The sequence below is a fragment of the Wasmannia auropunctata genome, unplaced genomic scaffold (genome assembly GCF_000956235.1).
Source record: "Wasmannia auropunctata unplaced genomic scaffold, wasmannia.A_1.0 LD336106.1, whole genome shotgun sequence".
Taxonomy (NCBI): Eukaryota; Metazoa; Arthropoda; class Insecta; order Hymenoptera; family Formicidae; genus Wasmannia; species Wasmannia auropunctata.
The window spans coordinates 4733443-4749931 of NW_012026784.1; the positions used below are offsets into that span (position 1 = coordinate 4733443).

Genomic DNA, 16489 nt, shown 5'->3' on the forward strand with positions numbered 1-16489 from the left:
CTCGGCGTCATGCGTGCACGCGTCCGCCGTCATTGTCATCCGGGTGACGACAATGAGGCGAAGATCCAGAAGTCATAGCGAAGCGATGCGCGCCGCGCTTTCCCGATACGCGACAACGTAATCGGCTCGGCGACGCGGCGCAGCGCGGCGCAACGAACGGCACTCTCTCCCGCCTTCGGCATTGTCGGATCCGAAAATATATCGCGATGGCGAACAACGCCGCGCGCGGATCGATACCGAGGAAGATGCCGGGTTGCGATAAAGCGCACCGCGACTTTTCTGCCTCCTGCGAAGAGCGGCGCGGCGCGGCGCGGCGCGGCGGCGACGTTTTTATCGCCTCGCATTCGTAAACAAAGGGGACGCGAAAGTGCGATCGGCGGCCTCTCTCTCAATTCCGCGAATACGCGCTTTCCAGTCGTAGGTTCATCATCGTAAACACGGGAGAAAGATTTTTTTCGAAACTTCAATTCTTTTATCCGTATAATTACATCAGAATCTATACGTCCTATTTCGAATCTGTCTCGCTGTTCGAAGTCTGACCGTACCATCGTACGACCAGGCAATTTTGTTAATTATTTCCATAAACATTATTAAGTAACAATATTGGCAAGATTACTCTCCAATGATTTTACGTTTCGAAATCGAATTGTATTAAAATATTGCCGAGAATTTAAGGAATGTCTGTCATTGTTGTTTTTTTTTTTTCAACACATCGAATGCCGTTCCCGTTAAAAGCTTCGTTAAAAACGACGTAGGAAAAACATGTGCCGTTTGTCGCGCACACATGCTTCACTTCTCTTGTTTATTTTCGATAATTGTCAGTATGCGTTACTCTTTAAATGTAACTCGTTTCGATCTTGTATTCCCGTAAATTAAGGTGACACGTCCCGACCGCCACCGCTGCATTCGACGTACAACGTAAACAAGGGAATATTATTGTCCCGCGCAATTGCACATACATTTCCATGTACGACAGCCGGACGCACCGTATACGCACATGCATGTACCGTTCAGTCCGTTTCGGAAACTTAGGGCAGAGGGGAAGGGGGGGGGGGAAGAGAGCCGGCCGTAATAAAAGCTGTCTGTTACCCCGCGGCACCGCGGACAGCTCGGTTTTTAGGGTGGCGACCACCGCGGGGAAGACTGCCCTGAAGGACAGCTGATGCCCGAACGTACAGGAGGGAAAAAGGGAGCGAACGGACGCGCGTGTTACGGTGAGAGGGGAGAGCGTGCGTAAAAAAAGGGAGAGTGGGAGAGAATAAAAATGTACGAGAGCCGGTGGCTCGTGCCGACTGATAAACGCGTCTGTCGCAGCTGTGTGTGTACTCGCCTTAACCGTGAACACCGCGGTTGGCACCCTACGGTAGAGACGCCGCCACACGTAATTCCCCTTCCTCGCTCTGCCTCTGTCTCTCCCTCTTTCGCTCCTGTTTTCTCCCTTTGCGCCCTGGCGCGCGCGCCCGTGTACCGGGTGTTCCGCGCGAAAGAGTTCGCCGGATTATTCTCGCAATCGGTCTCGCATTCGGGGCATGAATTCGTTTCCTCCTGGCCGATTCCTGGTTGTCGATCGCACGTGCGTCGCATTCGACAATTTATCTCGTGGAGAATTTTGTCGAGCGTATTTGTCGATTAAAATGAAAAAGAAATAATCATAAAGATGTGTTTTACTAAACACAAATTTATATGTCGATGTTTTCTCGCTGATATAACTTTGCCATGAAATCGCAGCAGCGCTTTGTTTTTTTTAATTATGAATATAATTCCAAGTTAATTGCCTCTCTGCTTAGTTAACAAGATGTGAATTTGCTCGAATTTATAATTTATTCACGCTAGAGATGCAACGACTAATTTAGGAAGCGTTTCTTAGCGTTTATCTTTCGGTAAACAAAGAGATGCTGTTGAAGGAAATTAATAATCTTATTCGCCAATTTTCGCTACTGCGTCAACTAATTTGTTATAATAGTTAAGTCTCTAATTAAACTTTCATTATGAACAGCTCCTGATAATGGAGAGGATTACTATGAACAATGCTCTGTGTGTATTTTTCATGTTTTGGACACCATGTATGTAGGCTAGTTGATGTGCCTCTGTAGTTTTGAGAGATGAGAGGGTCTCCAGCCCTTTAAATGACAACGGGGGTCGTCGGCCCCTTTAAATTACCCGAGTTCGTATCGGACGTTACCCCAAAGTTTCTCCCAAACCGCTGCTAGTCCCTTTCGTGCTGCGTTTGAAAAGTCATTGTTCAGATTTACATGATCAAATCGCGAGTATTACATATGTAGTTTTTTTTTTCAGATTCTTTGTTTATAATATTAGCGGTTTTAAATCGATTTTTCTAGTCCAATACAAAGTGAATCTGTGATAAACAATTATTCGAATGAGAAATTCTCGAATAAAAAGCGTTCTTTAAATGATTGTACATTCCAATATAATTTATTTCCACATATCTTGTATACTTATTGTATTGTTAACTAATCATTTTTTATATCTTATATTTAATTATTATTTTCTAAAATTGTCAAGCCAAAATTAAAATTCGCATTGGTTTTGCTTTTATACAACAAAGCTGTTTTTCTTATACTTGTATACGTTTTTTCTCACCGAATTCACGGTATGGGCTGTAGAAAAACTCGAGGTCGCTTGAGTTTTCAAGCGTCAAGGAACGTTTTGTGCATCATTGTTTTGATTATCACGCGTTTTTACGTCCTTCGATATTTCGTGTTTACATCGCTGCCGTTTCTTCCATTGCCTTGCGACATAGCTTGTATTTGCTGTGTTTTTAGAGTGAAACTTCCCGACGTATATTTTAACGTCTTAAGGAAAATATGCAGACTCAGCGCGGTACCACAATTATCCGAGAATCCTGCACTATATTGAATTTATGTCTTACATTATATGGAATATCAATGAAATTTTTAATACAAACGAGCCGTTAATTGTTAACTGTGTAATTACAATTATTTATCTCGGTGATGTCTGGATCACGGTGTAATGTAATGTGTTATGTATTCTGTTTGCAGATTTCGTACATAGTTAGGGACGACTCATTAGAGGATTGCAATGATGGCGAACGGAATGGACACAGTTGTACAACAAAACGGAGGATCCACTCTCGGACAGACCTCGCAGGAAGAGTCGAAGACGAATCTCATAGTAAACTATTTGCCGCAAAGTATGACACAGGATGAGATTCGTTCTCTGTTCTCCAGTATAGGCGAGGTCGAGAGCTGCAAGCTAATCCGTGATAAGCTCAGCGGTAAGTTCAGCATTTCTATTGCGTCCTTTCTTTCCGCTAAGCCATTTAAATCCGAGTGAAAAAAATATTAAACGAGCCGTCTGTTTTAATGATGCCATAATGACACTATCAGAAGGCGTGGTTTTAACGACGTTGTCAATGACGTTTTTCGAAATATTATGAAGCGCAATGCATCGATATTAGTAACATTAGTGAAATTTTGACAGTTGAGTTCGCATCATCTCTTAAAAATAATAACTGATTGAAAAATAATAATCCTTTTGTTATCACGATTTTATCAAACGCTTTTTCTCTTTTGCTTTATTCAGATAATTTGTGGTTGATTATAAGCAGATATTACATTTTTCATAATTTTTTTTTAATAATTGAAAAATAATTTTGCAGAAAATTTATTAGAAAATTGAACTGTTTTTGAAAAGTCTGCAGAAATATCCTTTTTTATTATAAATATAAACCTTTCAGAATCAACAAACTGATCAATTCCAATTTTTGTCGATTTTCTAATTTTACTATCAAAACGATTGATTTTAATTTTAACTTTGTCAATTTTCTTTACTTTTTTTTATTTCACGGAATTGATCAATTTGATTTATAAGCGGTTCAAGTGATTTTTATTTTGCTGAAAATCAGCATTTTGCTTATATGTATAACCATTTATATATCCATAAGTTTCCGACTGATCACGGCATTTTGCGCAACTCGTCCGTATATCGCCATAATATATCGAGTACGTGTAATCTAGCGTAATTCGGGTACGTGTGTGTTCGGATATATTCCGTGCAGTGACGGCCAGTGACGGCGAGACGAGCACGTGTATAGACGTCGCGGCGCTATTTCAAGCCGTCGCGGAGCGGGGGCGGCGTTCGGTTTGAAGATTTGCCGCTTTATGCTCGATCTCACCGCCGCGCCGCAGAGAGTGACAGTATCGTACGACATCGTTCGTCACCACGCGCGATAAGCGCATCATTACGTTTAGGGAGCAATTTTTCTCTCATTCCGCTAAAAAATCTGCACCTCTTTCTCGCGATTCCTTTCTGTTCAGAATAACATTAGATAAACGCGCGCCCACAAGGAGCGTCTTAAATTTATTTAATGTAACAGAAGAGAAACTTTTCTAGATTTAATTGAGGTTTTAATTTTTTCGAAAATTGACAATTGATTAAAATGATCCTTGATCTCATGAAATTCACTTCTGCTGTTTTAGCGTTAAGACGTTCGAAAGTCACGAAAGTCTGATATCATTTTCTCGGTAAAGTTGAAAAATAATTCAACTATGTCCTTGTGCGGTCTCGCTGCTGCAGGCATTTCGCCAGCTACTCGTTGATATATTTGTCACTACGCCATTCATAAAATTGATTCCAGAGCGTATGGGGGGAAATTAAAGTTGGCATTGCACGGTTCAATCACCATTTCGATGCGATTATCCTAATCGGTGGACATAAACAGACGTTCAGATATAAGCAAAACTCATCGCGGTAGCGTCGAAAAACATTTATTCGCATCAAAAGTAAAAGTCACCAAAATGTCAGCGATGAGACGTATATTGGCCACTTCTTTATCGCAAGCTGCATACTACGATGTGGCTCACGATCGATCTATTTTTTTTTTATTTTAAGATAAATCTGACATCGTGACGTTTATCGGATCTGCGTCTCTGCTTGCAGGTCAGAGTTTGGGTTATGGTTTCGTCAACTATCACCGGCCTGAAGATGCCGAAAAGGCTATAAACACGCTCAATGGTCTTCGTTTACAGAACAAAACCATCAAGGTGAGTAACTTGTAATGCAGTTCTTGCGTAATAGGCGTATACCCTTTTCTTGTTCATCTGTTCTCTTTGAATCCGTAATAACGCCTTTATATCTGTATAACGTCTTTTATTCCGTAATAACACGATTACTGCTAAATTCTATTTTCTACAATTAACCAAAGATTTTTTTGAGAAATCGTAAATCATCGTTATTTTTTGTGATCTACACAGAAGAGATATCGAGATTAAAAATATTAATTGTTAAGATTGGTACAACGTCATCGATATTCGAAATCGATAGTCTATTTTTGCCAGTCGGCTATACTTTGCAGAGCATTTCCATCCCGATTTCTAGAATGCTAAATGCATCTACGCGAGCGTGTAGGGCGGTAATGTAGCAATATAAATAGGTTGGCCTGGATTCGGGCGGATTTTATCGCGCGCGAACAAGAATAAAGCGATGATTATCGCGTGGGCACGTTTTTTCTTCTTTTTTTTTTTTTATTTCCATTCGATAAAACATCAAGCACCTCGGCGACGTTGATCTCGTGTCGTTTTTGTTCGGATAATCTGACGAACATTTGTCGGGATTGCAAAGAGAATATTGTTTTGGAACGCAATTTCTTTTTTCTTTTTCCAGGTGTCGTACGCGAGACCGAGCAGCGAGGCGATCAAAGGCGCGAATTTGTACGTCAGCGGCTTGCCGAAAAATATGGCGCAGCAGGATCTGGAGAATCTCTTTAGTCCCTACGGCAGAATTATTACGTCGCGGATACTGTGCGACAACATCACCGGTAAGTCTACGTACGCCTGTCCGTAGTATTTTCGTGACTGCTTTCCGCGGTGAATCATCCGTCTCACGATTGATAATATTTCCGACCGAAATAAAATTTCCGATCGCACGTCAATTTTTTCGACAACGCTGAGATGAACTACAAACAACGAGATTCCAACAAAATCGTTACGGATGTCGTTTGAAATGTATTTCCTCGGTGCGGTTTCTTCCAGCCGACTTATCACATACATCCGATTTATATCTGAACTCTGTTTCTATCTCCGCGCTGATACGAACCTTCGCAATATGACGAAATATCGATGTGCGAGAAAACTATATTTTAAGACAGCGACAAAATCGGAAATCTCCGGTGGTCTTTAAATAAAACTTGATCCAGATCACAGGTGCGTAGGCCATGGGGTTAGAGTCCGTGTTGTAGGGTGGGTCGGTGTGCGCCATAAACGATAACGACAACGAAAGTGCGAGTAAGAGTAGCTCGTTGAAAGCGATAACGATAAATAATTCTGTTGAGCGAACGAGATCGTATCAGTTTCACTTTGTTATGTTTTCTTTCGCCTGTACACACTCTTCCACACGTTTCCTCATTCGGAGAGCACGAAGAGCAAACCGATTTCACCGAGTAATACGGCTTTGCATATAATATGCACGCAACTTCGTTCTCGAGGGAGCTACATATATACCGACAACGAGTACGATGACAGCTCGAAGTGTCGCGCAAGTGTGTCTCTCGCTTTTAGTCGACTAGACGAACCTTCCCGAGTTGGATTTCGTTTGCGTCTTTGGTTTATTTATTGCAAATGCTCCTCCCTGGCCAGCTCAGTTGCACGCACAAAAGCCTCATGGCCTCCACCTCGATCTTAATTTCGTGCTTCCTTTACCGTGCTCACTTTTCACTATCCCATCCTCCACATTCCGACACACACTCGTAGCACACCCGAGACTTACGTTTGTCCCACCAATGTCGCTTTCTCCTTACCTCCCGCAAAAAAGTGAACACGCGCGATACGCCGAATTTTTCCACTTTTGGCGCTCACGCTTTTTATATGATTAAGGAGATCTGAAAATAGCGTAATTTTTACACGAAGTCCGCTCGCCCCTTGTATACGTGCTCGTCCCATTTAATTTATTTTGTTTGAACCGATGTTACTTCCTCGTTGTCGTGCGAAACATTAAATGCGAAAGCAACGAATACCTATCCAGCAATGATCACTAAAAAATTTATTAAATCATTGAATAATGCAGTTGAAAATAAAAAATTTGTTTATTTTATTAACGATTTAATATAGTTTCTTATAATTTTTTAGACCTTTTTAGTTTTACAGTTATGAGTGTGTAGTATGTATAATATAATATTTTTTTATATTATTTGCATTAATTATTATTATTGTGCAAGAAAATGATTGAACCATTAAATGCAAACTAGTCAGATCAGATTCTTGCTTCCCACAGATTGTTGAAATAATTAAATAGTTTCGAATTATCTTGCTTATGAGTCGTTATGTAAATAATATTGAATATCTCAATTTATCACGTTAAAGTCGTGAATGTTTTTTTTAAATTTTTTATTAAATTAAACGCTGACGAACATGAGACTCGTTGCTTTTACTGTGTGCTTCTGTTGCGTTTTTTTCGTTAACCCCTTCACTCCGTCTTATCGCGCAAACACGTTTTATCATCCCCCGAAACCGCCGACGTATCACAGGGGCGAGCGAATCGCGTGTGCTGCCAGTTGGATTTTAACGAGATATGATTTTTTCCGTTTCTGTTTAGTACGACAGTTTGTGACCGGCGGCGGAGACAATTTGCCCGGTACGTAAATCACAAATCTCTTTTTCTTTTCCCTCATTATATCCTCTAGCTGAAACGAAATGAAAGCAGCCGTTTCTTTCGATCTGTGATGCGCGCGCGTCTCTCGTCTGCGCAACCTCGGGAGGTTTTTTTTTTTTCACGTGTAGCCATGTATACCACCTCAATGTCGTCGCCGTCGTTGTTAAATAAAACAACGCAGCGGTATAGTACGAACATCGGTTTTCCCCGCGGTGTAATCGAGCGTCGCGCTCGGAATCGAAAATCGATTTATAATCGCACCAAGTAAACGTATCGCCTTCGATAAGACCCCGTTCATGTCTGCTTGCTAACGGCGACGTTTTGCCAAAATCAATTTGCAACTCCCGCGAGCGGCGACGCGTTTCAACGAAAAATCTTTGAAAATTGTACGTTATGCGATGTACACACGTGTATATTACTAAATCTAGCTTCACGAAATTGGCGCGGGAGATTGAAAAAGTTAGTAAAATATTAAATATTTCGCGAAACGTTCCCGCGCATCTTTTATGCGCCTTGACTGCGACTCGGCGAAATTTAAAATTGATACAAAATTTTAGGACGACCGAATTTCGAATTTAAGATGAGAAGACGAGAAAAAATTGCATCTCTGTCTTCATCGTGCAATGACAGATGATGCGCGCATCCAATTGTTCCCTCCGAGCGCCATTTTTGTTTCTTTACGCTTTTTGTCATTCGTTATGGTTATGATTTGCTATTACGATCTCTCGATTATGTCGACATGTATTCGCGATCGAAAATATACTCGCTCTATCTCTCTCTCTCTTTCTCTCTATCACTTTTCTTTATCTCTCATTTTCTCACTCTTTTACTCTTTTTTTTTCGTTCCTGTCTACCCGTTATCGATCGACACTAGACCGCGAATATGATGAATAGATCTACGGCAGAGTAGAGAATCGAAAGAAAGACAAAAAGACATATCCACCCGACACATAGCATTGTCGAGGTGTGTTTGTAAAGAAACGAATTTGCGCGCACCGAACCACTCGCTTGTGTCTCTTATGTGTGTAAAAGAGATTCTCTAAAGTATATATAAAATGAGCTTAGCGTTTCTCGAGTCCACGTGTACTCAAGTCGTATCTTTCCGTCGTTGCGAGAAATGAGCGACTTTACATTCGCAACTTGTCGTTGCTCTCGATAATAGCTGTGATTGCAATATGTGAAACGTAAATTGTTCTGCATGCATTCTGTTAATCTATAAGCAACGGAGTGACAACTTGACGCATTATCAGGATCGTTAAATGGCCGAGAAAGCTAGCTAAAGGCTCATTAATTAATGATATCGCGTAATAAGGAGGCATAAGCGTACAATAAGACGATGTCGCGGGAAGAACGCGTAGGTAACGATCGCGGTTATACAATCGAAAAGTCCTTCAAATCGATTTGGAGCCGTCGTTTTCGCCCCTTTCGCAACGTTGCTCGTTAAGATAAGAAAGAAACAGAAAAGAAAAGTACGGAAATCCTCGGAGATCGGTCCGGGGAAGCGTCCGGCGTGATTTCCGGCGAAACGTTTGCGGTCGCGCGTCGGCAGCAATAACCAGATGCGATCTTGTGTGTTCCGCCGATTACCTCGGCACCTCTCGACAGGCCTGTCGAAGGGCGTCGGCTTCATAAGGTTCGACCAGCGCGTCGAGGCCGAGCGGGCGATCCAAGAGCTGAACGGCACCATACCGAAGGGCTCGTCCGAGCCGATCACCGTCAAGTTCGCCAACAATCCCAGCAACAACAACAAGGCGATACCGCCGTTGGCCGCCTATCTCGCACCACAGGCCACACGGCGCTTCGGCGGGCCGATCCACCATCCGACCGGCCGCTTCAGGTACATTCCACTGTCGCCACTATCCAGGTACCTACTCGCCTCTACTCGCTCTACCCAAGGATTTTCACTATTTCTCTAACTTCTATCTCTCTTCGTCTCTGCTCTGTCTCTTTCTCTCTCTTTCCGCTTCATTCTGTCCTCACGGCTTTTTTCGTTGAGACACTTCCGTTGAGGGGAGTGTTGCGCGGAACGATTTGTCGCGGTTGTCACCGTGGCGGCGTCCATGTTCCCTGGATATGCTCTAGCACGGACGTGCGCGAATTAAACATCGGCGACTGATCGGCCACGCATCATTTTCCCACTTTTCTTCCTTCTCACTTGTTTCTTCAACGATTAATTTTTCTGATAATTTTTTAGCTGCTATAAATTAAGTTTCCTTTACTGAGTTATTTATTTATAATATTTATTCGTGGATCTCTCCTTATTCGTCCACTTATTTGCCCAATTATTTTATTTTTTATTTTTCTATTTAAAACTATCTCTCTCTAACTATCTAGCATATACTCTATTCGTCTTCTTCCACTTTCTCTCTTTTGACACACACATTCACACACACATACACACACAGACACCGCGCAAACACAAATTACTCGATTAGATCGATCGATCGTTCATATATAAACACAAGACTTTGCTATTCTAATGGTATCTTAATATTATAAAACAGTATAGTTTTTTATTTTTAATTCAACGAGGAAAATAACTTTTTTCTTACAGAAAATGTATGACACTGTGCAATATTGTGCTTCGTTATTGCGGCTTGAAAATTCTCAGTTTAAAAAGAATGAGAAAATATTTTATAGAAAATACTGATAATAATTAGTATATTAAACATACTAATAAAATAAAAATGTGTTAAATTGATTGTAATAATAGAAGTCTTCGTTATTTTATTAATGGCATCGCTGTTTGGTCGCTTATATGATAAACCAAATATATATTTGTTATTATTTATGTCGATTGATCGATCAGTCGATTGCAGACAGTTATCGTTACCTCCACATTTGATCAAGTTGTTCGGCACAGAGCTCCTCCTACATCACATCCGATTCTAATTCAAACTATGTATGCACTAACGTGTCTGTCTTTTATTTTAAATTGTGATTGTGCACGCTCTGTTACTTTCGGGTATCATGGCTTAGACCTTTGTGTTACTTACACGGTAATTTTTAGATACGGTATTTTTCATATCACTCACTTAGTTACAATAAGGGAACGGTCAACGACGACGTTTAAATGAGAGACTAATTTCGTCAGTTTTTGATATACTTCATCATGATTACTCGTCACTTGAAAAAATATAGATACGTGTTACTTTTCATCTTCAATCAATTACAACGTTAACGCGAGCGAACGAAAGGTCGCGGAAAGACATAGCGTTCCGGAGCGCAAACAATTCACGGAGAATTCGCGGTACCTCTGTTTAGAAAGGTCTTTCCGTCTCGCAATCGATACGGCTCTATTAAACTTGCATATCGACGAAACAACCTGTCAAGGTCGATCGGAAGGCTCCATGACCTTACGAAATAATAGATCTATGTTCGATAACACATCCATGTAATTTCGCGCATAACGAAAAGAAAAAGAGAAACGTCGACTGGCCCTCCTTTATTTGCACTCATCGTTGTGTTTTCTTTCATTGTTTACATGGACTCTCGATTTTTATGCTACTTTTCCTTCTCCCCCTTTTGGTTTCTCACTTTCTTCAAGGCCAGCGATCAGTAGATAGTCTCGTGAGACGTACATACATAATCTAATACTATGGCTCGGTCAGACGCAGAGAGGCGAGATAACGCATAAGTTTGATTTGAAAACGTAAGCTGATCTTTGGCCATTCTCGAAACACGGAGGAGCAAAAAAAACGTACACAATAGCCTTACATTCAATCGGTATCTGTCGTCACGTTTGCAATATTTTATTTTGACAAATTATTGGATGTGTTACATATATAATATGAAATTGTTATTTATACATATAAAAATCTTTATAATCTTTCAGACGCCTGACGACAAATATCAGTTACAGAATTAAGGACTATCAATTACTCACTCAATTTATCATCTCTCTTTCGTTTCGAGCCTCCCATATAATAATGCATAAGTCACGATGCTCGCTATCGCATACGTATATTCATGAATTTTCGCTCGAAAGTACGAAGGGGACGATACACGCATTATACATCTTCTATTGATCGCACGTGTCAGAGTCTGTTCGTATGTCTAGATTCGAGATACAGAGCATACCGAAAATTCTCTATTTGAAACTCTCGTCACAGATATCGATCGTTTGTTTTCAATAGAAAAGTACAAAGCGCTAATCGAGTGCAGCTGCGCTTTGCTGTCGCTTTGTCTCTTATTATTTCATTTTCTCTTCTGACAGAGTGGAAGAATATATAGCTTGCGTAGCAGTTAATCGGACTGAATGTTAAACAAAATTTGAAACGACGAAACTCAATTAATGATTTTAAATTTGAGTAGACTGAGTAGAGTAATCAGCCCTTTTCCTAAAAATGTTTGCAATATTTACAACAAAATGCGTAATTTCAAATGCGTAATTGTATAGATTATACTTAAAACAATACTTTTCCTTTTTTCTTAACAATCTCTGATATTCGAATTTTGATATATTTTTTTTTTAATTAGCAAATGTAACTAAAAGAAGTTGTAAACTGCTTGAAAATTTTCACGATGTCGAGTTTATCATGTTATTCGTCGTCGTTTGGAAAATACGGCCATAGTCTGACCTAAACAGCACTTAGTTATTGTGACAATAATTCCTTGGCTTCCTCTCCTAACAGAGAATCGAATTGGTCTTATGAAAGATGAAATTGATGCCGATTATTCACTCTAGAAAATTAATCTTCTAAATTTTTATGTCTGCATGTTATCTAAATAAATTATTTTCTTCTAATCTAACATAAATATTATTTTAATTGTGGTTAATTGTATTAAATTATGGAAATAACAGTTTATCGTTTTGTTGATAAAATTGCACATTACATCTTTTGATCGCAATTTTTAATGTCATAATGACAAATTTATCATTTCGCTTCTCTGAGTCCCGCATTGCATTCCCCATTGCGTCCCGTCCGGGGTAACAGTGCACCGCTACGTAGAGGGTAGAAAATGAAATACACAGGGAGCGCCCGACTTATCCCTCGACTTTTTGGCTCGATCCCGGAGTATCTCTCTTCTTACGTTGTTCTTTTTGTGTTTTGTTTTAGCACTGGCAAGGCCATGCTTGCCATTAACAAAGGCTTACAGAGGTCAGTATTTTTTTCGTTACTACCGCTACGTTTTCCACTCCTAATTTTCGTTACTTCCGTTGTGTGGCTTTATTCTTTTTCTCTCTTTCTCTGTCTCTTTCTTACTTTTTTCCTTTCTTCGACTCGTTACGAATTCGTTATCGCGAAATGATTTATCATTAAAGCAACTTTGAAGTAATGAACGTTATTAGTTATTTATAATTTTTTAAATAATCTTTGTCCGTGAATGTTCTTACGCGAACACCTTTTTCAAGATGTAAAATTTTTACCGCCGATTTTCTTTTATATAAGCGTAATTTCGTAACGGGATCCCACTATTCTTTCACATTTTTCACCATTTTTGCATTTTTCACGTCTTTTTGCTTCGACTTTCATTTGATTCAGTTGTACAAACACAGTGGTAGATATGTTGACGTCACGTTTTCTTGAGTTTCGCAACCAAGCCTCCTTGGTTCCCCATTCTTCCACTTGTTTACATAGTGCGATCTGTTCATTTAATAACGATTGAACCGCCGCAGTATTTGCCACCGTAGTATTTGCAACGATTGCAGTTTATAGAATTTTTTTGGAGTTTTGTTCTTATTACGCAATTTACGTAATAGAAACAGCTTTTTTGAAAAGGAAAAGACATAATTACATAGTCTCGAATTGATATTTCCCTTTAATGATAATGTATAGATTTGAGATTTATATTACATTTCACTGCAATATATTAGAGAAAATTTGGAAACCCTGGATATTTTTTGTTATATATTTCATCGTATTCTCTGTAAACTAAAGTTGCATACAAAAATCTGCCCTCGAGGGTACTTATTCTAAAACCCTACGAACTATTGAAAAGAAATCGAGTGCAGATACTCTCGTGTATATATATGTACATATGTTTGATAAACATTGAGACGAATTTACATGCAAGCAACGTGATGTTACTCCTTTCATTTCCTTGTCCTTATAGATTCCATCGTGTTTTTTTCTTTTTTTTTTTCGTACGGTCCTCCATTCACTACATACATATACATACATACATACATATACACACACGGGGAATCGAATCACTGGCGGTCGTATAACCCGATGCACATGTCTCTGCATACACATGTAAAAAAAAAGAAATATACACAACACGTATCACACGTTTACTTTACGCGGTGTAACGTACAACGTACGTGACGAATGCATACGTAAATTACTGTGGCCTCGGCATTATACTGAGTACTCACCGAGATGTGCCCTGTTTTAACGCGGCTTGTGACGTCAAGTAGGTACGTAGATACTTTTACAACTGTAAATATCCCCCCCTCTCACTTGTATAAGTGCCCTCGTATGGGACGTGTACCTTCCATTCCTGTACTCTGAAATCTTATCTGTCTTGTTAAAAAAAAAAAATTTTTTGTCGCACATTTAAGAGTTAACGTTAACGTCTCTATCATAGAGAGCGCCATCCGAGGAGATTGGCTTGCGTTTCAAGAAACACGTACCTATGCGATCCCCTGTGCACGTGAATGCATGAATGTTAAAGCAATAATGCACCTTTGTTCCCAATCTCGCTTTTTCTCTGAATATATTACGTTATATCCTTATAAAGAATGCATGACTCGAAGGAAAGGTTTCATTTACGTTTGATTGAGGAATCGATATCCGGATAACGCGTATTTGTAAAAAATTTTCTCTGTATAAAATATGAACAAGTGTCATTGCGACTCATGTGATAACGCCATTTTTTCTTTCTCTTTTTACTTTTATTTATCTTATAATTTATAATTCTGACCGAGCATTATTATTTATCAACCCTCTTAATATATGTACTCTTCTTACTTTCTTTTTATTATCTCAAAATTTACTACATAAATACACAAATTTGTGTACGATTCTTCAATATTCTTTAATTATTATCTACAGGATGTAAAGTCAAAAATATGAATATTGTTGAAACCATCCGGAGTAAAACGGAGTAAACGCCACTTCGACACAACCTGTATTCGAAATTCTACGATCAAAATAGAGAATGTCATTATTTTATGTATATGAATGTTACTTTTGTGTGAACTTGGAAAATTTTTCACCATGTTAATTTATAAATATACACTATTAAATATACATGTTTATTTATTTTAAATGTTCCACAGTGATCATATGACCGAAATAAATAGTTGTGTATTTTATATGTAACGCATGTCCTTCTAAAGTATATATTTATAAACGAAGTTTTTGTGCACGCTGTCCTTATTTATATATCACTTGTATCACCACCATTGTATTTTTTACAATGTTCGCGTAAATTACGTAGTACAAAGTCAGTCCTCTCGCGTGTGGTCCTATATATATATTTTTTTTTTCACTTTTTTCATGTTATATGTAGATGTCTGCGGAAGTGCCATTTGTGTAAAGAAAAAGATTATATATCACGCGAAATATAAATGTTCACATCAGTATGTATATATATTCGCATCTTTACACGTTTAATTTCATTGGGATTGCGATATACTGTGCGAGTAGCGTATAATGTAAAATCTTACATAGATATACCCTTTTATATACTCAGAGAAAAGAAAACATCAGCAAGTATTTATAAATCTGAACGGTGCTCAAGCGTTCCTTCGTGAAACGTAAATGACAATATAAGATAAAAGCGCGATAATGTATTTTATAAAAACCGGTTAAAGAACGCGTCGTTATTCAACTGTCTTCAGAATCGGGAAGAAATAAACGAAAAAAAAAAACATTCTATTCCTAAAGATTTATAAATTATATAATGATTATTTCATGCGCGGGAATTATCGTGATCAAGAAAGTGCGTTTCATATTGTTGATTCGGAAAGGCCGATTCAGACGTAACTCAAGTTACACGTACGCGAACTACCGTTTCGCGTATTCCGATGCAAACGACGTTTCAGCATCGTTCGTTCTCTCACTCGTCGCCTCCGCGGCCGTCATTGCCAGCCGCCACCGGGCGACGATGTCCGTTTAATGACCGGCCCGGCCACCGTGTTCCAGGTACAGTCCTCTGGCGGGTGACCTTCTCGCGAACTCGATGCTGCCCGGTAACACGATGAACGGCGCCGGCTGGTGCATCTTCGTGTACAACCTCGCGCCTGAGACCGAGGAAAATGTGCTCTGGCAGCTGTTCGGACCCTTCGGCGCCGTCCAATCGGTCAAGGTCATACGCGACCTACAGACGAACAAGTGCAAGGGCTTCGGGTTCGTGACGATGACCAATTACGAGGAGGCGGTGGTGGCCATACAGAGCCTGAACGGCTACACCCTGGGCAACCGCGTGCTCCAGGTCAGCTTCAAGACGAACAAGAGCAAGGCGGCGTAGGACGAGCAACAGGCGGCAGCGGCGGCGGTGGCTGCAGCTGCGGCCGCGGCGGCGGACGCGGCGGCGGCAGCGGCGCCCTATCATCATCGTCGTCATCGGCTGCTACGTACCGCGGCGGTGGTACAGCTACCGGTGCCGGTGCCGGCGGGTCACCTCTACAACAAGCGGGGTCCCGGCCAGGTGCCGGGCGGCATTGGCAACAATAACATCAACAGTCACATCGGAATCGGCGGTGCCGGCGGCGGCATCCTTCATGGAGGGATCAAGGGCCAACGGCAGCCGTTCCTTCAGCGCTTACCGTCGCGCATACACGATCTCACTCGGGCAATCGAGATGGCCGTCTCGGGAGCGGCGAATACGGCAACGCAGCAGCAGCAACAGCAACAGCAGCGTCAGCACGCGCAAGCCAAGCAGACCTCCTTGAAGAACAAACCCAACAACA

At 40.5% G+C, this 16489-nt stretch overlaps 1 protein-coding gene and 1 long non-coding RNA gene across 6 annotated transcripts in view; one reads left to right on the forward strand and one right to left on the reverse strand.

Annotated features, from left to right (window-relative positions):
- LOC105453234 (ELAV-like protein 3) overlaps positions 1-16047 on the forward strand; it is a 43521-nt gene extending 27474 nt beyond the window's left edge. For 2 of the 5 annotated variants that reach the window (XM_011695021.1, XM_011695013.1), the window contains exons 2-7: positions 3021-3256; positions 4921-5024; positions 5644-5797; positions 7570-7608; positions 9232-9490; positions 12687-14825. In XM_011695021.1, coding sequence (XP_011693323.1) covers positions 3061-3256; positions 4921-5024; positions 5644-5797; positions 7570-7608; positions 9232-9490; positions 12687-12879 — 945 coding nt within the window. In that variant the 5' untranslated portion in view covers positions 3021-3060 and the 3' untranslated portion in view covers positions 12880-14825. Of the gene's footprint in view, positions 1-3020; positions 3257-4920; positions 5025-5643; positions 5798-7569; positions 7609-9231; positions 9491-12686; positions 14826-15722 lie in introns of those variants that run through there. The other 3 variants (XM_011695045.1, XM_011695029.1, XM_011695037.1) reach the window with 3 other exon arrangements.
- Positions 4372-4964, reverse strand: LOC105453228. Its single transcript, XR_974839.1, has 2 exons — positions 4775-4964; positions 4372-4681 (listed from the first exon to the last, which is right to left on the reverse strand). It is a non-coding gene; the product is annotated as an uncharacterized LOC105453228 (long non-coding RNA).
- Positions 16048-16489: the final 442 nt, after the last annotated feature.